The sequence below is a fragment of the Borostomias antarcticus genome (genome assembly GCF_949987555.1).
Source record: "Borostomias antarcticus genome assembly, chromosome: 1".
In the NCBI taxonomy this organism is placed as follows: Eukaryota; Metazoa; Chordata; class Actinopteri; order Stomiiformes; family Stomiidae; genus Borostomias; species Borostomias antarcticus.
The window spans coordinates 58,381,878-58,407,145 of record NC_140234.1 but is presented as its reverse complement, the minus strand read 5'-3'; the positions used below and the strand labels follow the sequence as shown (position 1 = coordinate 58,407,145).

Here is a 25,268-nt window from a genome sequence, read left to right as displayed (position 1 = left end):
AAGGTGCAAACACGGTCCTGTGATTGAGTAAATCTGACCCTAAATCTGAAAAAACTGTATTGTTCTTTGTCGGTTGAGCACAGGTACTGTACACTCTCAGATGATTTCTATAGCTTCTGCAGTCATCCCTTCCACAGAGAGAGGCATTTTCAACATGGCAGCCAACAGATTCTGCCACAAACACACCAGGTTTCTCCACAAGGCACAGAAAACAAATAGCATTACAGAGAGTGCCGTCCTCGGCGGTGGCTGCAGAGAGAAAGTGAAGCCCGTTAGTAGAGGGGGGAAATCACAGCTGAGCGACAAAAGCATTATCAATATGTATTCATAGACATGGATACTGTCTACAATGGGCTTCACCATGCCGACAGGGGAGAGATGGCGGGAGGGAAAATGGCTACTCGGGAACAGTCACATAACGGAAAATAAGCCAAAACCAAAAAACGAAGCACTCGGACAACAAATGTAACAAGAGTTTATTCAGATATTTGTTCTTTTTTTTGGGGAACTGAAGAGCAATATTTAGCGATGGCATGCATGGCAGTTTGCACATGGAACAGGACTTTAAAGGGGAATACATTGAAAAGCACTTCAAAGGGCACTCAAAACTGGAGGGATTCTTAATCCACGCCCTTGAGTAACTGTACATTCCCCATAATAAAAAAATAAATGTGTCAACAGTTTTGGAAAGACACTTGCTTTACATGATAGTGAGAACTGTTCTGCAGTCCAAACTTAACAAGTGTAATATTGTGCTTTCTTATAACGCTTTGGTTCATGCTGCATAGAGAGGGGGTGGAATTCTGACCGCCAATCATACAAAATATTTCCGGGGAATATGGGTCCAAAATATTTTCAATTGGTGTCATCATAAGCATCTTTTAAAAGGAAAACATAGTATGTGTCTCGCTTGAGAGGAATGCTAAGAATGTCTGTGTGAAAGAAAGGACTGAACCTCAACAGCCAGCAGAAAACACATCATACAAAAGGAGTTGGCTTCTAAACTGACTGTTGCATCTTCGTTAAGACATCTAAGTTTGGCTTTCCATAGTTGAGCTGTTTCTAAGCGCCCAAGATGTATTTGGTGTATATGACAGATGGCAGTAGAACCCCCCCCCTCCCCCCGGATTATTTATATTTGCAGTGTGTACATAATACAACTGTGTAGTGCAAGTGCAATTGTAATTGAGTACATCAGGGAGCCGGCAACATTTCACTGTGCATTGTATGCTGTATTATACATATTAAATCACATTAAATCTGAATCTGATGGTTGCACTACTGTTAATGCTCTACGGTCAATAATTGACAATAAATGCCATTGTCTGACCTTGGCTTGTGCATGGACTACCTTATAGCTTATTTATATATTTATAGTTATATGCTGATATGAAACACAATGACAAATGTGCACTACTGTGTGTTTCATAATTTCGTGACATGTATCCCACATCAGAGGGTGTTGTTGTTGTTGTTGTTGTTGTTGTTGTTAGCATCGATCTCAAGCATGAAGTGGAGTCAGTGAGACCTTCCTGACCTCATCCATTAGTTAAAATGTGACATATGCATACCAAAGTCAGAATGCATAGTGTTGAAGACTGCAGAACTGAAAATGCAGAGCTACTTTAGAAAAACGAAGAAAAAAAAAGAGAAAACAACTGCAATGAACTGCGAAGTCGGTCGAGGTAAAGTAAGTAAACAAAGCAAAGACCCAAAGACTCGTATTCCCCTTTAAAGGACGAGGTGAATCAAAAAAGCCCCACCTGCTAGCCCCCCCCCATCAGACATGGATCCAACCCTTACCTATTGCGGTGTAGAGGACCTGGTCACAACAACGCTGCCCAGATAGCTGAGATCAATCAAAAACAAAGCAGGTAAGACTCCAGGAGCCATCAAGAACCACCAACTGAACCCTAATTTCATTATGATGGAGACATTGCAACACATGAGAAGCGGACAGGCCCTGCAACAACACGCTTCGCCCAACAAGCCTCCCCCACTGGCAGCCTGACCTGGGGGGGGGGGGTGTCCTGGGGGGGAGGTGGGGGGGGGCAATGTGAGGGATGGGAGAGAGGGGTCAGGGCGGGGTCAGGTTAGGGAAGGGGGTAGGGGAAAGGACTTGGTCATGCCATCAGGTTACTAAGGAAGAGGATGCCCCCCCCCCTGTGTCTGCTGAGATGGATTCTCCTAAAAGCACCCCTCGGCATGATGAATAAGCACTCCTCAAGGCCTGGGGTTAGACATAACAATGAGTGCTTGTTTAGTCTACGAGTCAATTGGGATGCACAATATGAGATTCCTCCTGTTGGGTGAAAGCAGGGTAAAGCATGAAACAAATGGGAAAACGGAGATCCTGTGGTGATGTTCCTCTGACTCCAGGCTTTTAGGGGCTTGTATTGAACAAAGGGCACAGTGTGTTGAAAATGGGTTGAACAGAATGGCATTTTCTCCAAAGACTTTCTGTAGCCCCAAAAGGTCTGTTCTGTGGTAATCTGTGAAGCAAATGCATGCTTTTATTCAGGTCACAAAATGGTTGGTTCTACAATGTCAGTTTTTTTTAGTTTTTTTTTTTACAGAAGAAAGATTGAATTGGTATTTGTCAAGGTGACTTTGGCACAATGCTTCACAGATTGTATTGATGAATGTTTGGAATTTGATGTCTAGCATGAAAAGCAGCATTGACTGAGTTGAGAAGAACAGAACTCTCAAGCCCATCAAATATACTACACAGCAAAAATGGCACTGCAAGGGGTGATGTAAGAAATCCTAGGTATTTTTGTCTCAAAAGTAAAATGTTGCCCCTGCATCTCTTTACTCTAGCAATTGGAAACAGTATCTATTTGGTATAGATCATTTATATAAATTATCATAATTTAATATACAATTTGGATGTTAAATATTAATTTTGTGTTGTAAAGTAGATAACAGTACTTTTAAGCTTTCTGAAGAAAATAACCCGAAACCCTTTTAGTAACAGTGTTCAAATTGAAGGGGCAGCTTACAAAGTCAACACAGTATGGGATGGGGCAAATGGGCACATATAAATCCCTCACTGGAAGCCTACTGCACCTACCCTGAAGCTGACAACTGGGGTGGAGAGGGCTCGGATGGAAGGACCTCCTCCACAGTCCTCCTCTGGGATGGCATCTGCCCAAAAACGTTGCTGCTTTCCATGGGGGGTGACGGGGACTGGGACGGGTAGCTGGCTGCGGAGGTGGCAAAAGCCATCTGGGTGCGGTAGCTGGGACTTGCCCTCCTGCTACCCTGGCCCTGGGCGGGTGAGGAGGAGGGAGATGACCTTCGGGAGAAGCTGGCCGCGGACGGGGGCAGCAGGGTGATCTCAGACATCTCCGGAGGGATGGAGGGCTGGACGGCGCCGGGCCGGGGCCTGGGGCGCACCACGATCTCCGGGGAGCCCTCGTGGGAGCTAAAGGGGCTCTGGGTGAGGGGCGAGAGGCGGGAAGGATGGAGGACCACTTGGTGCATGCTGTGCTCCATCCTCCGAGCCTGTCTGGGGCTGAAGCGGGGGGTGGGCTCGAACCACCGGGTGTCCAGGCTACTGAACGTGCTCGGGACAACGTGGGCCATCGGGTCGGGGTAAGGCAATACAGGCACACTCAGACCGTGGCTGGTGTGTCTCAAATGCCCTAGACTTTGCACCCCTTGCATAGCTAGATGCTTGGCTGACAGGCCCTTGGCCCTGCTGGGAGATTTGCCCGAGCGGCTCCTTGGGGCCTCTAGTGGCAGGACCCCAGCGTACGAGGGCATTTGGAGGGAGGAGGGTTGCAGGGCACTGAGGGGAAGAACATGAGGAGGGGGAGGAGGAAAGTAAGGTTCCCGGTGGAGATGCAAAGGGTGGTGTGGTGGGAATATGAAGTGCGGCCCCTCCAGACTGGCAAAGGTGAACTCCGGCCTTTGCCAGATCTCCGGGGAGCGAGAGGAAGAGGTGAGCGTCAGGGGAAGAGGAACGCCAGAGACCGCGTAGTGTGGGATGTCTCGCTCCATCTCTTCGGGAATGATGGGGTGACCGAAGGGTCCCTCCGGGAGGTAAGGAGGGGAGGACATGACGGAGCTGAGCGGGCTGGTGTCGGGCATGTAGAAGGGAGGCGGGGGGTCGTGTTCCCCGGGGCTACCCAGGTAGCCGTAGAAGTGGCTGCGGGGAAAGGCCCTGTGGTGGAGGGCGCCACGGATCTGCCCCATGGCCTGGAGCCGACTGCTCTCCATGATGGTCATACCTTCCAAGGGCCTCTGGAATCGAGGGCTGTAGGCTGGGGGCTGCATGTAGGACTCTTGGCTGGAGATCGGCGAGATCTGGTGAGGTCGGAGGGCGGCCATGATGGGCGGCATGGGCCCCGGGTCGTCGTTTTCCTCGTCCGACTGGCGGAACTCGGGGTAGAGGTCGGACTCCTCGACGAAGGGGAAGCCTTCGATTCGCCGGGGCTTGACGGACATCTCCATGTCGGAGGGATCCATTACGAAGCGGCCGTCCGGGCCTCGACTGATAAGCTCGATAGGTGTGGTGGCTTCCGCCTCGTGCTTGGAGACGCTGTACTTCTTACTAATTATTGCTCTTTTTGTCTTCTTGTATAAGGATAGTTCTTCCTTCTTTCCAGGACTCTGGGGGTGGCCATCGTCGGACGGTGGTCCCACAGAACGTACGCTCTCCAGACTTCCCTTACCAGAGGACGACCTGAGGGACACGCACAAGATTTAAAAAAAAGTGCCAGTTAGTACAAGTTCACCAACTTCCACAACTTGAATCAACAAAGACTACAGCCAAGGATCACCGCAGGGGACCCAACGGTCCATAAATGGTTTAATGAGAAAGTGTTGAGGTCTTTCACTCGTCAACTCAAATCTCTAAAATAGAATTCATAAATACAATGCCCAGGCACTACAGATGGAAACTAGCCTTCTTGGCTATTTCTGGTTCTGTATTTTCCCTTATATACACTATCCCTGCCAAATAAACAAATAAACTACCAACTACAAGGCTCACAACCACCAACAGAGAAATTAAGAAACACCAAGGTCTTTCAGTATGTCCACTAAACATGCCACTTTGGTAGACCACATATCACGTGCATCTCTGACACAACTACTTGCACTCTATTTCCAGAAACTTTAGGACTTTCCCTCTTACCGATAACAGGCCGTTCCTATTCTGAACGTACAGGATCGTGGAGGAAAGGCACACTACAGAACCTTGGGAGTTGTGCTTTCTTGGCTCTAAAACTGAAATGTGGCCTCCGTTGAGTCATTACACGCCGCTGAGGTTTGGCTGAGGCCCCACTGACTCAGAATGATGTTTCTATTGGATACGGGGTAAGCAGGCTCTGCTGTGTACCATTCACTCTATCAGTTCCCAGATCACTTATGCAGCTTATGGAAGGAATCCCAATTATGAATGTCAGCCCATTGGCTGAATGCGGCTTCAATATTTTCATAGTGTTTTCTCTGTTGATCCATGCCAATGTGACTCCCATAAACAGGAGTGGGAGCCCCATTTTGAAATCCAGGGACCCAGTCAGAACAGCCGAACGTCTCAGAACCTCCTGGTCCAGTAGGACCAGACATCTTCATTAAACGGACCCTTTGACTGAGCCAAATCCAGGTGGTGACTCATGTGGCCGTCCCCTCCATCCACCCCCCCCCCCCCCCAACCCCCCCTCCCCAACCCCCCCCTCCCCATGAAGCCGCCATGTTGGTGACTCAGGGGGCTATCTTTAGCAGGCTGGGAATCCATCCTCTTTTTCCCTCCGTTTTCTTTTTCTGGAGATGTCTTGTCATTACTCAAACTTGGACATACCCTGGACATACTCTCACATCACTGTTGGCCACTCAGTATTAACTCATGTGGTGGTAGAGAGGAGGTTATCTGAAAATTGTATCGTGAGAATACTTAGAATGCATCCATTCAATTCTAAGCTCATTGTCGACTGCATGTGCTTAATTCCACTTGAGAAAAGCATTGAGGATTAAATTAAGCCAAGAGAGTATCAATGTTACCAAGACATGAGGAATAACAAGCCTTTCCCAGAAAGAAGAGAGAAAAAGCAGGATGTGTTGGAACCATAATATTTTTATTCTGTGAAAATACAACAGCTGGCTGAGACCCTTTCAGCATTCTTTTTTTTTTTTTTTTTGCTGAATCACAAAGACTTGATGGCTGCTCTGGCAACAGTGCAGCTGAGTTTCCAAGGCAACTGCCAGTCGAGGACCTGCATCGTAAGGCAGTGACGTTCTCTCCGCTGTGCACGCCATGCGGCGGGAGCTCACACTGCGGCCTGATGCAGGGTTCTTCAAGCGGCGCGTGTGTGTGACAGAGCAAGAACGTTTCCTCTCTTGAGAGGCGGAACAGCAGAGTGCACATTCAAGATTCAAACTCCATCAAAAATACTCCATTTCCACTCAAGTGGTTGATAATATTCCAAAATATGCCATTACAAAACTCACTGGGATTTTAATACAGATAAACTACATTATTACAGGCACTATTATACATTTCTGTTGATCGTCAATCATACATTATGAGCTTATAATGTCGAGAATAATGTGCTGGGTTGTTCGTTTTGGAAAAAAAAGATCACTTATGAAATGCAGTAATATTTTGTACTGCTGTATGAGTACAGTTCTCAAGACAAGATTGTCAGTGCACACATATCAATCTACTGTATGAAGAAACGTTCACACTAATTATAGCATGAGAAAAATACAGATGAGTACAATGTAAGCATGTAGGCTGCCTGAATAAAGATTCACAGACTCAGTTACAATGTTAGAAAACAATACTACTACTTATACTTCATAACACTACATACGTTATGTACCTCAAGCTTATATGTATATCAGGAGCACGTTTTGGCACTAATGCTGGCTGCTACTGTAACCACAACAAGTACACAAACCAAACCTACAGTAAGGAAAAACACTTCTGAAGAGAAATCAAACCACAGCCAACTTACAAATTATGCTAAGCACTGTCAAGACAGTCACATTTTTAGAGTGCCAGCCCAAGAAAATCTGCTTTTGAGTGAACAATGCATCACAGGAAATCAAATTGAAAGCAGATAGAGGGTAATGCTAGGTGTTGGCAGGTTTGGCAGGGCTACTGTGGGTCAAGCGCGGGTATGCAGCAGCGGGTTTGTCACATAGAGGGACCGACTGAGGGGTCTCTTGGCTGCGAAAAATCTGGAAGGACACAAGGAACATTCAGCTCACGGTTTCAGTCACATCCACCGCAGGGAAGGGACACGAGACATTTTTACTGACTTAAGATCTCGGTCCTGACCGTTTCGCTTTAAAGTTTGTCAAAGGAATAATGACTGTAAGCCTATTCATCGAATTGGGAAGATCACAATACCATAACCATAACAATGTGATCAAATGTTTGTGTTGAGACACGTGCTTTCTTCAAAACATATATGAGGAAAGAGAGCAGGAAATGCACTGTATTGCAAATGACCATCACGTTCAAACTGTTGACTGTCAACTTTATAGACTGATGAGTGCATTTAGCATTGTTTCAGTCAAGAATACATGAATGTAGAATTATCTGCAGGGGACTAATGATATTGGTCATAAGGGCTTTATGATATAAGCTTTATCTGTATTTTTTTCCCCTACAGCTGTAGAAACGCACTTTATACGGCCTCTCCGAAAGACAACTGTGACTGTATTGATCCACTACCATACTGTGGTATGTGATTGTGAGGGGTAACCCGGGGCAATCCTATTAGCCATGAGCTTGTTGCTAGCAGAGGTGGAGACCTCTAGGAGTTGTGTTCCTGGTACAGAGAGGATGAGAGCGAGGCAGAACCAACGGTCCAGCCAGCGAGGACCCCGTGACACGGGGGTACTGTGGGCCAGGCAGGGATGGAGGGTCCGTCCACTCAACGGCAGAGGCTAAACACGTCTCCCCTAACACTTCCCTGAACACCACGACTGGCTCAGTAGGACATGCCCGGCACTGTGGCTAGCATGTGGGGGAATGTGTAATGTAGTTATTGTGGATAACTTCCACAATAAGTACATTACACATTCCCACAGCCAGAATGGATTGTACTACAATGTGCACTACTCTGTGTGCACTACTCTCTCTCTCTCTGTGTGTGTGTGTGTGTGTGTGTGTGTGTGTGTGTGTGTGTGTATGTGTGTGTGTGTATGGAGACCAATGCTAAATACTGTCAGACTACAAATGAATCATGTTTTACAACCAAATAGATGGCCAAACATAGGCATTTGAACAAAGTAAAGCCTATGTCGTGATTCCGCCATCTACTGGACATCTCACAGTACGACTGCTTACTGCTGGCTCTAAAGGGGCTCTTTACTCAAAATCAAATTTCCATCAATCCACCCGACAGACGGATTCTGCTGTTTCTGTAATCCCCCCAAAAGTTCTAACCCATCAAATAATTATAGTTCTACACCAAACTGTACGCATGTTGGATTGAGAAAGAAAAAAACGTATTAACATTTTTGGATTTTGAGTCAAGCGCCCCTTTTACGAAACAAGTAGGACTTTGTAGTGGTTTTTAATCCCTTGAGTGAACCCCTCAGAAGGCCCTGAGGCGCTCAGCGTGGGCGCGACCGTGAGAGAGCGTCCAGCCAGACGGTGCCCACGGCTGGCCGAACCAAAGTGCATGATGGGAGGGTAACCGGAGGGATATGGGGGTGGGGAGGGGGGGGGTGTGGAGTGGGCTGGGGCACACTCACTGAGGGCTGGAGGGTGGGGGCCTGTAGCTGCTGGGGTCCGGCCCCTTCCAGTAGGGCTCGACACCGGGCAGAGGGCTAAGAGGACTCCTGCGGGGGGGGGGGGGCGAGGGGGACAGTCAGAGACCGGAGAGGGGAAGAAGGGGGGGGGTGGGAGGAGGAGGAGGAGAAGGGAGGCTGTAAAATGATCAAATGTTCAAACAGCAAGAGAGAGAGAGAGAGATTAGTGACAGAGTGAGGAAGGAGGTTTGGCAAGACTGTAGAGAGGGTTACCAGGGGAGCAGGAGAACAAACGGTGGATTTGAGAGACGAGTGTATATGGAGAACAAGAGAGTTCATAGAGGGAGGGAGACAGAGAGGAGGAGGTGAAGGTGAGAGAGGTACGTGAGGAGGGAGACAGAGAGGAGGAGGTGAAGGTGAGAGAGGTACGTGAGGAGGGAGACAGAGAGGAGGAGGTGAAGGTGAGAGAGGTACGTGAGGAGGGAGACAGAGAGGAGGAGGTGAAGGTGAGAGAGGTACGTGAGGAGGGAAATAGAGAGGAGGAGGTGAGGGTGAGAGAGGTACGTGTGGAGGGAAATAGAGAAGAGGAGGTGAGGGTGAGAGAGGTACGTGAGGAGGGAGACAGAGAGGAGGAGGTGAGGGTGAGAGAGGTACGTGACAAGGGAGATAGAGAGGAGGAGGCGAAGGCGAGAGAGGTAAATGAGGGAGGTGAACGACATGGAGGGAGACAGAGAGGAGGAGGCGAGAGCGAGAGAGGTAAGTGAGGGAGGTGAACGACATGGAGGGAGACAGAGAGGAGGAGGCGAGAGCGAGAGAGGTAAGTGAGGGAGGTGAACGACATGGAGGGAGACAGAGAGGAGGAGGCGAGAGCGAGAGAGGTAAGTGAGGGAGGTGAACGACATGGAGGGAGACAGAGAGGAGGAGGCGAGAGCGAGAGAGGTAAGTGAGGGAGGTGAACGACATGGAGGGAGACAGAGAGGAGGAGGCGAGAGCGAGAGAGGTAAGTGAGGGAGGTGAACGACATGGAGGGAGACAGAGGAGGAGGCGAGAGCGAGAGAGGTAAGTGAGGGAGGTGAACGACATGGAGGGAGACAGAGAGGAGGAGGCGAGAGCGAGAGAGGTAAATGAGGGAGGTGAACGACATGGAGGGAGACAGAGATAAGGGCGTGAGAGACAGGAACAGATTCGGCCGGCGCTCGTCTGACGGGTCGCCCGTCGGTCTCGACGGGGTGCGTCGATGCGGAGGTCCACGCATGCTAGGACAGACAGCAGGTCACCGGGCAGAGCAGGAGTCATGCAGCTCAGAGGGGGGAGAGAGCTACGTCTGGTCTCGCTTCATTCACACCGCACATACCTTTGCTACTTTGACTTTTGGGAGATATCTCAAAAAGAATATTTGACTCGGGGCAATTCATTGTAAGCCTACAAAGAGTTGCCCTAGTAGATATATTGGACATAAAGCACCGTTTTCAACATTTAATATAAGTAAGTGAAACCAAAGGATCAAATTTGAGCTGGTACTTAGAGCAGTAGTATGAAGGGGACTGCCTGAAGCATTTATTCATGTAATTTTTATTGAACCTTTATAGAATGATGAAAGAGACACCAAACATACATAAATTATACCAGAGAAGCACTAGAGAAATACTACCAGGTACTAGTGATGCATACCTTGTGGTTAGAGCTACTATTATGGCAACATTAAAGATGGTGGTGTTAAAAGAAGAGGTGACCTATGCTATAGCTAAGAGCCTATAGGCCTTATAACCCTCGAAGCGGTAATACTTTACAATAAGGGTACATTAATAAGCATTAGTTAATGCATTATTAAGCATGAAGTAACAGTTAACTAATGTCTCTATTAACCATTTTCTAATGTTATTTATGTTAACTAAGGTTAATTCACCTAACCCTAACCTTAACTTAGGTATTAATTAACATTAGTAACCTAATCTAACCCTAAATAAGCATTAGTTAACAGTTAACCAATGTTTTTTGCGACCCTTATTGTAAAGTGTGACCCTCGAAGCCAAAGTGACAGCTCTCTCTCCTCTACTGTAGGAATATCAATGGATTAAGGTGTATGTTTTCTGTGTTTTTTGTTCATGTGTTCTTGGTGTCCAGTATGTTCGTCTACCTGTGTTCAGGCCTCAGGTTAGGGGTTAGCGTATATGGATCGCCGTGTTTAGAGGTGGGAATGTTGGCCTTCGAATAACAAGACTGCAACACCATCTTTCTTTTACACTCACTGAGCTGACGGGCTTCCAAAAGCTATGCTACGATAACACATTCATAATAATAGTAGCTTAGACACGAGTACATCTGCTTGACATTTGGCAAATCAATATGAGCAATAATCCAAAAGTCATCAAAGGTCGGAGTTATTAAAACTGGGGGAGGAGAAGAGACAAACAAAAGAAGGATTACTGCGGTTAGAGGGGATGGAGGGAGGCGCGCGGGGACAACGCCCAATATCAAGATTCCTCATCAATTTTTTGGTCTTCTTTTTTTAACCCAAGAGTGAGTCAGAAACTAATGAGGAGGCTTCACTTTAGAATGTTCTGGAATCCTTAAAAGCAGAAGCATGTGGGAGGAGCCAAGTATGGTGGAAGCACGAGAGAGAGACAGAGAGAGAGAGAGAGAGAGAGGGAGAGAGAGAGGGAGAGAGACAGAGAGAGAGGGAGAGAGACAGAGAGAGACAGAGAGAGAGAGAGAGAGGGAGAGACAGAGAGAGACAGAGAGAGAGAGAGAGAGGGAGAGACAGAGAGAGAGACAGAGACAGAGAGGGAGAGAGACAGAGAGACAAAGAGAGACAGAGAGAGAGAGACAGAGACAGAGAGAGAGAGAGAGAGACCGAGAGAGGCCCGGGTGGGGGGGGGGGTAGCGAAAAGGAAGCAGAAAACATCCCAGCATGCAACTGTTACCATGGTAAACGTCAGACCCTAACCCACTTTTGGCACTGAAAGCATTCTCAGAGACACAGGCTCGGGGAGGAGAGTCCAACATCACCCTGACCTCTGAGGATTCCCCCTTTCCCAAAGCATTTGCATGTTTATCACAGAGATAAATCACAACAACAACAACAACCTCAAACAGTACAAGCCTTGTCCTCCCTGAGTCACGGTGTCGTTCTGAAGGCATGGGGGGGAGGGAGGGGGGTAAGGGGGGGTAACCATGTGTACAGGCACGCTGCATGAAGTGGGACGCCCCAAACAGAATGCCTACACATGTGCATCGGCCTGCCTCCGGAAACGTCGTGTGCTGATTGGACGACAAGCCGCCCCCCCTCCCCCCTCCCCCCCCCCCCCATCCCCTTTGGAGCTGACAAGGGGGGTGTTACCATGGAAACTCACATGTACCAGCCGTACTTTGCTCGTGAGCCACTTTTCAACCACAGCCTCTCAGCCAGGGCCTCGGCTAGGGCCTCGGGCAGCCTGTCAGGGGTGGCATGAGGAGGAGGAGGAGGAGGAGGAGGAGGAGGAGGGACAGAGCAGAATCTGGACTGAAAACTGACGCAGTAATACTAAGGTCGGCTCTCTATCGCCACCTGGTGGTTTGTTTTGGCTCTGCACATCGAGGTTGGACAATGAGAAACCTCTCGTTGGGTGATCTGTGTATTTGGACAATGCTGTCGATGTACATGAAACTGTGGCCCGAGGGGATCTAGTCTAGCAGCTGTTGGGGGAAAATGGATGCTTGGCATTGTTATTGTATCTGTTCAAATACATGTCCCTTACTTACATGGTATGTATGGAAAAAAAGGTTAAATAAAGGTTAAAAAAAAAGAACATCTGTTCAAATATACATCCCTTACATGTTATCTGTTCAAATACACATTCCTTATTGTCATTTCATTCAGCCAAATCCCTGCACAAATGAACATGTCAGAACATACATTCTTCTGTAATACTGCTGTTGCCGGTAGCGCTGCAATGACGAGTTCAACATGCTGAGAGGAGCTCTATGGTGTTCACACAGTATGCTGGTTCAGTCTTCAAAGCCCACACAAGGAATGTATATAAATATATATACTGCATATTCTATCAGACAGAGAGAGACAGGGTAGCTGCTTTGCAGTTAGGATACAGATTTAAAAAGCTCGAGTAGGTTTTCTTTTAGAGGAACTGGGATAGACATTTCTTCTTATCTTATCTTAATATTCCAACTTTCCAAGTACCACCTGCATCTGCTGCTGTAGATGTTTTGGAATTAGAGTTGTCTATCTGGATGAACTTATATAGGCCTCTGTTTCACTGTGGAAAAGTTCTGTTTGTTACGATCACAAGCAAAAGCTGTGTAGCCCATTCACCTATTGATGGTTTCATTAAAACCCTGTAGTGAGCAGAGCCGGGATCGATAGCCATGGCTCTCGCTCTCTACCTGGGACTAAACCAATCGTGTCACATTAAATTAGGTAGCAGAGGAAGGTTCAGCCTAGATCAATTTTGCTACAGGGACATTTTGATAAAATATGCCATAATATACAGATTAAAAATAGAAACGAATTTAATGTGCAGCATGAAGCGCCGAAACCTTAAAAAGACCAAATATGGGCTTTGCTGAAATGAACTCTGGTTATTGGCTGCAAGTTTGAGTCTTGACAGAGTCAAATCAATCAGCCAATCGCTGGCGTGATTGACGGAGCCTGAGTACCAGCGTCCCCTGCGGTTTGCGTACGGAGCGAGAGAAGAGGGCGTGTGTTTACTTACGGAGTCTCCACACTCTTCCTGAGGTGGGTGATGGAGAGGGGAGGGTCTGCAGAGGAGAATGAAACCCAGGTGAGAGAAACACAGACAGAGCACTTCCACTACCCACTCAGAACACCCACTACCCACTCAGAACACCCACTACCCACTCAGAACACCCACTACCCACTCAGAACATCCACTACCCACTTAGAACATCCACTACCCACTCAGAACACCCACTACCCACTCAGAACACCCACTACCCACTCAGAACTTCCACTACCCACTCAGAATACCCACTACCCACTCAGAACATCTACTACCCACTCAGAATACCCACTACCCACTCAGAATACCCACTACCCACTCAGAACACCCACTACCCACTCAGAACACCCACTACCCACTCAGAACCTCCACTACCCACTCAGAATACCCACTACCCACTCAGAACACCCACTACCCACTCAGAACACCCACTACCCACTCAGAACTTCCACTACCCACTCAGAACACCCACGACCCACTCAGAACACCCACTATCCACTCAGAACACCCACTACCCACTCAGAACAGCCACTACCCACTCAGAACATCCACTAACCACTCAGAACATCCACTACCCACTCAGAACACCCACTTCCCACTCAGAACACTCACTACCCACTCAGAACATCCACTACCCACTCAGAACATCCACTATCCACTCAGAACATCCACTACCCACTCTAACACCCACTACCCACTCAGAACACCCACTACCCACTCAGAACACCCACTACCCACTCTAACACCCACTACCCACTCAGAACACCCACTACCCACTCAGAACACCCACTACCCACTCAGAACATCCACTACCCACTCAGAACACCCACTACCCACTCAGAACATCCACTACCCCCTCAGAACACCCACTACCCACTCAGAACATCCACTACCCACTCAGAACACCCACTACCCACTCAGAACACCCACTACCCACTCAGAACATCCACTACCCACTCAGAACACCCACTACCCACTCAGAACATCCACTACCCACTCAGAACACCCACTACCCACTCAGAACACCCACTACCCACTCAGAACACCCACTACCCACTCAGAACATCCACTACCCACTCAGAACACCCACTACCCACTCAGAACATCCTTTACCCACTCAGAACACGTGTGGCTGTGTTTGAGAGCAGGGCCCTAGTACAGCAACGCTTTGGAAGAATGATGCTTTGATAACTATGTGTGTCTGTGTCTATGTGTGTGTGTGTCTGTGAGTGAGTGTGTCAGTGTGTGTGTGCATGCGTGTGTGTGTGTGTCTGTGTGTGTGTGTGTGTGTGCGTGTTTCTGTGTGAACAGTATGTGTGTGTGTCTGTCTGTGTGTGTCTGTCTGTGTTTGTGTGTATGCGTGTGTGTGTGTGTGTCTGTGTGTACAGTGTGTGTGTGTGTCTGTGTGTGTGTATGTCTGTGTGTGTGTGTCTGTGTGTGTGTATCTGTGTGTGTGTGTATCTGTGTGTGTGTGTCTGTGTCTCTGTGTCTGTGTATCTGTGTGTGTGTGTCTGTGTATCTGTGTGTATCTATGTGTGTGTATCTCTGTGTCTCTGTGTGCCTGTGTGTGTGTGAGTCTGTGTGCCTGTGTGTTATCTGTGTGTGTGTATCTGTGTGTGTGTGAGTCTGTGTGCCTGTGTGTGTGTATCTGTGTGTGTGTATCTGTGTATGTGTGTGTGTGTGTATCTGTGTGTGTGTGTGTATCTGTGTATGTGTGTGTGTGTGTGTGTGTGTTTGTATCTGTGTGTGTGTCTCTGTGTGTGTATCTGTGTGTGTGTGTGTGTGTGTCTCACCTCTCCTCCTCTTCAGCTTGCGTCGGCGCTGCTTGTTGATGAAACAGGCGGCCAGCGTGCTGAAGAGGACGGCCGCCGCCAGGAAACAGATGGTTGCCACGACACCCGCCACCACCGGCCGCGCCAAGCCCCCCTCCTCCACCATGTCCGGGGGAGGGAAGAAGTCTGGGGGGAGGGAGGGAGGGATGGAGGGAGGGAGGGAGGGAGGGAGGGAGGGAGGGAGGGAGGGAGGGAGGGAGGGAAGGAGGGATGGATGGAGGGATGGAGGGAGGGAGGGATGGAGGGAGGTATGGAGGAATGGAGGGATGGATGGAGGGAGGGAGGGGGGGATGGAGGGATGGATGGATGGAGGGAGGGATGGGGGGAGGGAGGGAGGGAGGGAGGGAGGGAGGGAGGGAGGGAGGGAGGGAGGAGGAGGAGGAGGAGGAGGAGGGGGGAGATGATAGTAGATGTGAATGGGTGACAGAGATACACATAGAGAATGAAACTCTAATATCCTGGTCATGGCTGTGGTCAGGGGTGGGGATCCTGGGGGGGTCAGGGGGGACATGTCCCCCCCAATATTTGAGATCATTAATATTGCCCCCCCCCCCAATATTTAGATTGGGGTAGTGGTATTCAAATGACCATACAGCCGCGTAGGAAGATGTCCCCCCCAAAATTTCTATGTAAATGTCCCCCCCAAAGTTGGATACAGATCCCCGCCACTGGCTGTGGTGGTCTCAACGCCAGACCCTCTTTCGCTGATACACTACGTACAGTAAGCTACGCTAACTACGTTACTGCATGCTGCAGGTCTCTCGATGGGTCTCTATGCGTTCTTTCCCATAGATATGCCCCGCCCATCTAACCTGGGCTAGCGTCTCTCATTCGCTGCTATGACCTGTCAGTCAATGTTTGACCCGTCAATACGCCCTCAGAACACCAGCTTGGGCAGCGAAGTGGCTCAGACTCTATTATGTACAGTAGTATGCGGAGAGCAGAGACTCAACGTAATATTTGTGTGTGGAGAGAGACTACGGAGACTATGGTGACCATGGTAACTCCTCAGAAAGACCGATGTCACTGTCCTGTTGTTAGCCTGGGGTTCAGGCTGACCTCTCAAGGGAAGAACAGCCCAATCAAAACTAGCACTCAAACGAAGGCGTCGGTGACGTTTTAATTAAAACCCTCCTTAAGCAGAGCCATGCTTTAGGCAAACACAGAGTTTACTGCAAACATTATAAACCCTTATTCCAGGTCAGTTGGTGTCGCTACCAGGGACAAACTTCAATTACAATCTTGCATCGCTTGCAGTGGCATTATGTGCAATTCACAGACAGAATGACCAGGGCACGGCCTGTAAATTACATTTGTAATTGCACTCACCCTTTTGGCTGGGGCAAATAGTGGAAAAGTTGCTGATAAATGGCTATCTGTAATGACATCTGCAGTGTGTGTGTGTGTGTGTGTGTGTGTGTGTGTGTGTGTGTGTGTGCGTGTGTGTGCGTGTGTGTGTGTGTCTACGCTACAACTTTGGCAGCGTCCTGCCAATCAATCAAGCCACAAACTAGCCGTCCGATTCACCTGAATCAGCGAGTCATCGTTTATGGGGCCTGAAACGCCCACGCTGACTGGGATGGATCTGATAGGTGGGGAGGTGGGGAGGGTGGTGGGGAGGTGCAGAGGTGGGGAGGGGGGGGGGCTGGACTGGACTTTCCACAAGTTGCGAGCTGTTTCCTCTCCTTGTAGAGCTTTCTAATCTCTGAGGCACTGGGGCGACTACAGGGTGGCCAACCGAACACAATCCCTAGTCAAGATGAACAACTTCCATATTGACTAAACAATTCAGCACTATTGTTTAGGGTGTGTTTTAACAACATTTGTGAGGGCAGGAAAAAATAGTCTTCATAACTTTTGTGTTTGTAGAAATACAGTATTTACAAGCTGAATATGGTACTGACCAAACTATTGATGGTGTATAAATGTGGCTGTGATTGTTCTTCAAATACAAATACAAATCACTTTGGAGTAAGTGCGCATTAAGTTGATGAAATTTAGATAAGTATCAGACAACACCAAAATCACAAAACTGAAAAAAATTCAGCACGGACATGAGGGGGTGACAGTCAACATGCTCAAAATGGTAAATGGAGAGCACTTCTACTCAACTCACTTTACAATGGCCTCCCATTCACCCATCAGTGGCAGCAGCTGCCATGCAGGGTGCTAGCCTGCTCATTGGGAGCAATTTGGGATTCAGTGTCTTGCCCAAGGACACTTAGACATGTGGAGCCGGGATTCGAACCGCTGACCCCGTGGTCATTGGACGACCCGCTCTACCACTGAGTCATAGCTGCCCCACGCTCAAAGCAATTCATTTATTATTTATAAGTGTTTCTTTATGCCTTTGCATATGGAAATACTTTGAAAAGGTGCAAAACACTTTGTAGGTTTACTGAGCCTTTTCATTCTGTGGGTCCGTTCACACCCAAACATGCCATCTAACTGATGGCCCCAAAGAGGCCCAGCAACGGCTCCATTTTCAGAGGCTGTCGTTCGACCATCTCCGCACTAGGGGGCAGTAGAGCGCCAATGTTGAGAGCCGTGCTGCTCCTCTAGCTGGTGTCGGTGGTGTACTCTGTGACCTCTGGAAGGGAGCATGACGAGTCAGAGGAGGAGAGTGACACGGCAGTATTTGACTCCCACCCCAAAACGAGCCCCTTGTGACATCACATCACAGACCGGCGTGGTCCCGTACGGAATCGGAACGACAGGGCGATGACGTCACAAGGGGTAACGTGTGTGTGTGTGAACCGGGAGCCGACGCAAAGCGGCTTGAACGGGGCGCGTCCGAACGTGGCGGGGGACTGACCTGTGCTGGACACTCCTACCACGTTGCTGGGCTCGCTGACCAAGTCCTCCATGACGGCCAGGACCCTGAACTCATACCACGCCTCCTGTGAGAGGGGGAGAGAGAGAGAGAGAGAGAGAGAGAGAGAGAGAAAGAGAGAGAGAGAGAGAAAGAGAGAGAGAGAGAGAGGTAGCTATGAGACAGAGCATAAAGTACAAAGACTTGACTGCCAGAATGGTTTGATTTCCAGTACTATTGTACTAAAAGCGGGAAACCTTGATGACATAAGAGGGAGAGGGAGGGAGAGAGAGAGAGAGAGAGAGAGAGAGGGAGAGAGAGAGGGGGCGCACAGTGAGAAGGAGAGAGGGAGAGAGGGGGATAGAGTAAGAGGGAGAGAGAGAGGGAGAGAGATGGAGAGAGAGAGGGTGAGAGAGACGGAGAGAGAGAGGGAGAGAGATGAAGAGAGAGAGGAGAAGAGAGAGAGAGAGGGAGAGAGAGAGAGGGAGAGAGGGTGAGAGAGATGTGAGAACATCTTCAGCGCTAGATTATTCTTTTAGTCACTTGTTTAGAAAGGAGATGCACTTGTGACTTCTGGTAGTAGTAGAATACTGACTTACTATATTAAATGCAATTAGCAAGTCGCTTTGGATAAAAGCGTCAGCTAAATGACTGTAATGCAATGTAATGTAAATGAACCTCTGAGACGCCCGAAAATATCTGACCGACAACCCCCCCCTCACAGCCCTCCCCCCCAGCCCTCCCTATTGGGCCTACCCCCCCCCCCAACAGCCCCTCCTGCTGGGCCTACCCCCCCACAGCCCTCCCTATTGGGCCTACCCCCCCCCACCCACAGCCCTCCCTATTGGGCCTACCCCCCCCCCCCCCCCACCACAGCCCTCCCTGCCACCCCTGGTCACCTGGATCAGGTCCCGGGCGACCAGCTCCGTCTCGCCCGCTGGGACGGCATCGTCCAGGACGTCCCACCTCTCCCCCAGGCGGAACTCCATGATGTAATGCTGGATAGGAGCCGTGTGATTGGCCGGAGGGATCCATGTGAGGAGGACTCCCTGCTGCGTCCGGTTGGCTGTGAGGCATCGTGGTGGGGTAAGCAGCACCAGTGGTTCAGGGGTACTTAAAGGAAATACTGAGAGAGAAAGAAACAGAGAGAGAGATGGAGAGAGAGAGATGGAGAGATTCAGATCAGATTGCATCAGGCCAATCTCTCTTTTCTATTGGACGGATTAAACCAGGATCAGTGGGTCAAAGGTCACCTCTACCTACTCTGCGGCCAAACCGTGAAAGAAGGTCGAGCTGACAGAGATGGGGTTAACCCACCTAGCGTGTTAGGGTTAGGGTTTACCCACCTACTGTAGCATGTTAGTATATATATTTTTTTTTAGTTAAAGGAGTAGTAAAGGGAAAATCATGTTTAGCCCTGTTTTAAGGTTACTTATGATCATATACAATGGTTCAGATCAAAACGTTGACAAAACTAGCACTTTTGAGAAAGTCTGATAATTGCTCTACCACCGTTTTGGTCATACAATGGATGTGGGTGGGCACCTTGAAAAATCTTTCAAAAACATGTTAAAATCTCGATTTCAAAGACCAGAAGCTCACCGAGGGGGCACAAAAAAGACAGACTTATTTCGGTGGTGGTCCTTGTTCTTGGCAAATACAGTAATACTACACAGTACATAAACATTAATAACATTACTAACAACTTAGTCTGAACGCCAGACACATGAGAGTTCTTTGGCTGATACACTACATAAGTCACGCTAACTACGTTACTGCACGCTACAGATCTCTCTATGGGTCTGGGACACTTCATGCTAAATTCTGGTGTTCAAATCCTGTCCCGTTCATTGTTAGCGCCGGAATCACGGCGACACCAATCAGTAACGACTTTCAAAATCAGGTGCTCCCCGCCCATAGATACGCCCCGCCCCTCTAACCTGGGCTAGCTCTCATTCGCCGCTACGACCTGTCACTCTTTCAATTTCCACCCGTCAGAATCGCGGAATTCCACAGCTTAGAAGCGAACCCACCTAGCGTGTTCACAGTGATGACATCTGAAAAGCAGACCCACCTAGCGTGTTCACAGTGATGACCTCTGAAAAGCAGACCCACCTAGCGTGTTCACAGTGATGACCTCTGAAAAGCAGACCCACCTAGCGTGTTCACAATGATGACCTCTGAAAAGCAGACCCACCTAGCGTGTTCACAGTGATGACATCTGAAAAGCAGACCCACCTAGCGTGTTCACAGTGATGACCTCTGAAAAGCAGACCCACCTAGCGTGTTCACAGTGATGACATCTGAAAAGCAGACCCACCTAGCGTGTTCACAGTGATGACCTCTGAAAAGCAGACCCACCTAGCGTGTTCACAGTTAGCCCTTTTCCACCAAAGGAACTCTGGTTTGTGAACCGGTTCGTTTCAAAATCCCTGGAACCTTGGTTCTGTCCAGAGAACGGGCCCGCGTTTCGACCAGTTTTGAGCCGAACCGTTGTACGTCAGCCCACGCCCATGATGTCGTCACGGTTCGCACTGAAAAACCTACTATTTTGTGGTGACGGTTCGGAACCAGCTTTCGGGTTCCCGAACTCATTTTTTTTTGGTCGAAATTCTCACAACCATTCAAAATTAGGTTCGCGAACCGGCACCGAAACGGTTCCCTCTTGGTGGAAAAGGCCTAAGTGATGACCTCTGAAAAGCAGACCCACCTAGCGTGTTCACAGTGATGACCTCGCTGAAGGGGCCGGTCCCCAGCTTGTTCTGCGGCAGGACGCTGAACTGGTAGGACGTCCCCGGCTCCAGACCCGGCACCGCCAGCCAGCTCTGCCCGCTGGGGACCGGCAGGGACAGCCAGTCATGAGGGCCCAGCTGCTCCCTCTTCACCCTGAGAGAGACCAGGGGGTGACAGGATAGATGGACGGATGGAGGGAGGGAGGGAGGGAGGGAGGGAGGGAGGGAGGGAGGGAGGGAGGGAGGGAGGGAGGGATGGATGGATGGATGGATGGATGGATGGATGGATGGATGGATGGATGGATGGATGGAGGGATGGAGGGATGGATGGATGGATGGATGGATGGATGGATGGATCAATGGATGGATGGATGGAGGGATGGATGGATGGATGGATGGATGGATGGATGGATGGATGGATGGATGGATGGATGGATGGACGGACGGATGGACGGATGGATGAATGGATGGATGGACAGATAGATGGACGGATGGATGGATGGAGGGGTGTTGATGCAGAGGTAGAGAGATGGAGAACGCCTTGACTTTCAGTCACTGTAAAGAGGGGTTTTAGTTGGAAGAGCATCATAACAGTTTCTGTGACGGGATTTCAGCCGTGACGAGAATCAAGGATATTCTGGAGACGGTAGAATTCCTTTCAGTTACCTCAGATCAAATCACTTCAAACAAGTTATTTCTGCAACATATAATTTCGGTACCATCGCAGCCATGTCATTTACAGTAACACCCTTACTTCATCATAGCATTTATCTCACAGCATTACAGTCATTAGACGGCCGCTCTGCCAGAGCGTCTCAGTCATACGTCGGATGGTAGTAAGCCCATGCTCTGCTGCCGTGCATCTTGCTCAGGTTCGGCCATGCCTTCGGTACTGACCGCTCGGCCCACAGAAAGGCACAATCCGCGCGCATGCTAGCTGCTATCGTGCTGCTGCGCTCGCCCCAAGGCCTGCAATGCATCAATCTCCACCCCTGGTGTGATCGGATCAGATGGAGGCGATGTGAAGGAGGCCCACATGGCTTCTTGTCTGCTGTGCGTCTCAGAGCGCGCTATGAAGAGAAGTGTGGATGATGACCGGTTATCATGAATGAAGACCCGAGGGTTGTCCTGGTCTCCAGGAATCATCGCCGCATGATCCTTTGTGTGATCAGCGACGGTGTGTGTGTGTGTGTGTATGTGTAGGGCTGAGGTAAATCAAAAAGAGCTTACTGTGTGGTGGGCTGTCAACGCGTCTCGCTATTTGATCTACAACGTACAACTCACAAGGGCGGGGCTCTCAGCCCCCTGGAGTTCACAGAGGGGTGGAGTCACGGCCCTCGCCATTGCACCAGCGTTAAGTGCCATGTCACCCGCCCATGTGTGTGTGTCTACTGTGATGGGGAGGGGGGGGGGGGGGGAGGGGGGGGGTGTGTGTGCTTGCACTGTCAGTCCAGCAGTAATGAGTCATTGTGTCAGAAATCATTCTGTCAGGAAGCGGTGCCCGTCACATGGCGCTCTTCAGCTGCACACGCTGTATATCAAACCTGTTACTTCTAGAAAAACTAGGGCTGTCGACCGCTTTGAAAAATGTATCGAATTAATTACACGATCTGTAATTAATTAATCTAATTAAACGCATATATTGTTTTTTGCTTGGAAAAGCCCCCAGATGAAGATATTTCAATTAAAAGACATTGCATTATTGTGGCAGACGACGAGTAAAGCATAGACATTACGTTCATTTCAAAGGTGGCTCTAGAAGTCAATATATTGTTTTATTAAATTATTATTTGAATATTATTTGCAATATCTTATGAGACTATCAATCAATCAATCAAAACTATTGTGCATCTTGATGGCAGCTTGTAGCTGCATTGGAGGACGTTATTTGCAATGCTTCCATCATGGCATTAAAGTCGCACAGAAACGGACGTTTGAGATCATCTAACTTACGTAGTTTGACGTGTTTCCGACGCAAACAAGCTATGAGGGTGGGACATATGTTTAGAGGAATTTGATTGGAACATTGACAAGTGGACGGGTTTTAAGAACTTTAGACAGATTCGATAGAAGGATAGCGTTGATTGACAGGGTGGATGTTGTGAGATTATAAAATCTAAAAATCTAAGGTACCTGTTGTCGTCATTGCACGTGACCTACCGTTTTCCAGGAAGTAAGAAATTATATACTTTGATATAAGATTACAACAAAAGTAGAATTTTGTATTTTTTTGGGCATACATCGTTGAATAGGGGAACACTATGACCAATTATGTGAACCAAAATGGGACAGAATGCTTTCTTCACTTCAGTGCAACTTTAAGCTCTTATTGTCTTCTACCTTAGCAACTGACCTGCAGCCCATAGCAATTCATCTTGCGACTGAATTTGTCTGAGCAAAACTTAACCTACTGATTCTGTGCTGCCTGCTCTCTGTAGTCTATGGGGTCCGCTGGGAAAAATCGATTAGTAAAAATAAAATAAACAAAACAATTAATTTGTGTTAATTGAACATGTTAATTTCTGCATAATTAATTGATCTAATTAACGTGTTAAATTTACAGTCCTAATAAAAATGTGACTAGGCATGTTGTTGTATATCAGCTGTGTGTGGGTGAATGGGACAGGTCTGTGTGTGGGTGAATGGTACAGGTCTGTGTGTGGGTGAATGGTACAGGTCTGTGTGTGGGTGAATGGTACAGGTCTGTGTGTGGGTGAATGGGACAGGTCTGTGTGTGGGTGAATGGGACAGGTATGTCTGTGTGTGAATGGTACAGGTCTGTGTGTGGGTGAATGGGACAGGTCTGTGTGTGGGTGAATGGTACAGGTCTGTGTGTGGGTGAATGGGACATGTCTGTGTGTGGGTGAATGGTACAGGTCTGTGTGTGGGTGAATGGGACATGTCTGTGTGTGGGTGAATGGGACAGGTATGTCTGTGTGTGAATGGTACAGGTCTGTGTGTGGGTGAATGGTACAGGTCTGTGTGTGGGTGAATGGGACAGGTCTGTGTGTGGGTGAATGGTACAGGTCTGTGTGTGGGTGAATGGGACAGGTCTGTGTGTGGGTGAATGGGACAGGTATGTCTGTGTGTCCGCGTGACACTGGTCCTGCAGCTCTTGCTAAAAGACCTTGAACCAAGGAAGTGAGTTGGTCTTCATCTCCCGGCCGGTCTCTGCCCGCGTTCCCTGACCCCCGACACTGTCCTCCGAACGCCCTGCCCTGGCTGACCGCCGGGCCCAGACACCGGCACCACGCCACGGCCTGCATCACAGGCCCGACTGACCCCATGACCTCTGACCACAGGACACTAGAAGCCTCGACCTATCAAAGTGTTCTTCCCTACTCCCAGAGCTCTAAACAGATCTACTGTGCACAATAATGATACCTGAACTAAACCAGTTGGCTAATGAGGGTTGTTAGCACGTTTCTCTATGACTCATAGAGTTTCTGAGTGTTTATCTGTAGTGTTCATAAGTTGTCAACATCAGACAAACGGTGCCATGGAGATAGTAGTATATCAAGTCTAATCCATCTCTTCTGTAGGACTCAGCCAAGGCATAAATAGCCGAACGAGGTTGCTGGTAAACAGTTTATCAAGGTCTACACAATTACTTTAGAATTAGGAAAGTAACTTAAGGAGCAATAACAGTCTGAAGTGTTTGAAATGATGGAAACAACTTAGGTACCCACTAGCACTACTTGACAACCTTTAACTATAGACAAAAACAGCCTAGAGATAAAGTGCATGTGACTTAATGAACTACGACATGACCTCACACGAGCGCCACTAACGCGATCCTATGATTCAAGTCTTTAATGACTCATAAGTGCAAGTGCCCTGGAACCGCGGGTGCAGGCGTCCCGGGATCTGCAAAGTGGCCTGATGACACGCCCGCTGGTGTGGCATACGGCGGGAAAGGGGGGGCAGGGGGGGGGGGGGGGCACACTGGAGGCACGACAACGCTTTTAAGACCCATTAATACGTTATAGCTTTTTCCAGGCCCAGAGTGCCTTAAAGAGCCGGCTAATTGCACCGTCGTGCTCATTGCTACTAATTGTTATCTAGTCTCTTAATAAGGCGCTTTATATGCGTTTCATAACACCACCCCCCACCCCCCCGTCTAGGGATCCTAACGGTCTGATGGTTTTCGCGGTGCTCAGAGATTTGTGTCCAGGGTTGTCGTCGAGGCGTGTTCTCATTGGTCTCCAGGCGTGTGCTCTGGGGTAGTGGGATGTGGCGGAGTCAGTGACTTAGCAGAACAGCCTTGCCTAGTCTGTTCAGATCAGACCACGAGAGAACCAGGGTGATGTTCAATGAGTTTTAAAGGAGATCATGTTGATCGTTTTGTGTTGTTAAAGGAGATCATGTTTTAAAGGAGATCATGTTGTTACAGGAGATCATGTTTTAAAGGAGATTATGTTTTAAAGGAGATCATGTTCTA

The 25,268-nt window shown here is 48.7% G+C and overlaps 1 protein-coding gene across 1 annotated transcript in view; it reads right to left on the bottom strand.

Moving 5' to 3' along the window:
• The window catches only part of igsf9bb (immunoglobulin superfamily, member 9Bb), a gene marked incomplete at both ends in the record, with an annotated part of 125,294 nt that overhangs the window by 4,960 nt on the left and 95,066 nt on the right, over window positions 1–25,268 (bottom strand). Inside the window, 7 exons of the mRNA XM_084441786.1 lie at window positions 3,074–4,690; window positions 8,719–8,805; window positions 13,425–13,470; window positions 15,245–15,409; window positions 18,099–18,183; window positions 18,995–19,221; window positions 20,806–20,981. Coding sequence (XP_084297912.1) covers window positions 3,074–4,690; window positions 8,719–8,805; window positions 13,425–13,470; window positions 15,245–15,409; window positions 18,099–18,183; window positions 18,995–19,221; window positions 20,806–20,981 — 2,403 coding nt within the window. The remainder of the gene's footprint in view (window positions 1–3,073; window positions 4,691–8,718; window positions 8,806–13,424; window positions 13,471–15,244; window positions 15,410–18,098; window positions 18,184–18,994; window positions 19,222–20,805; window positions 20,982–25,268) is intronic.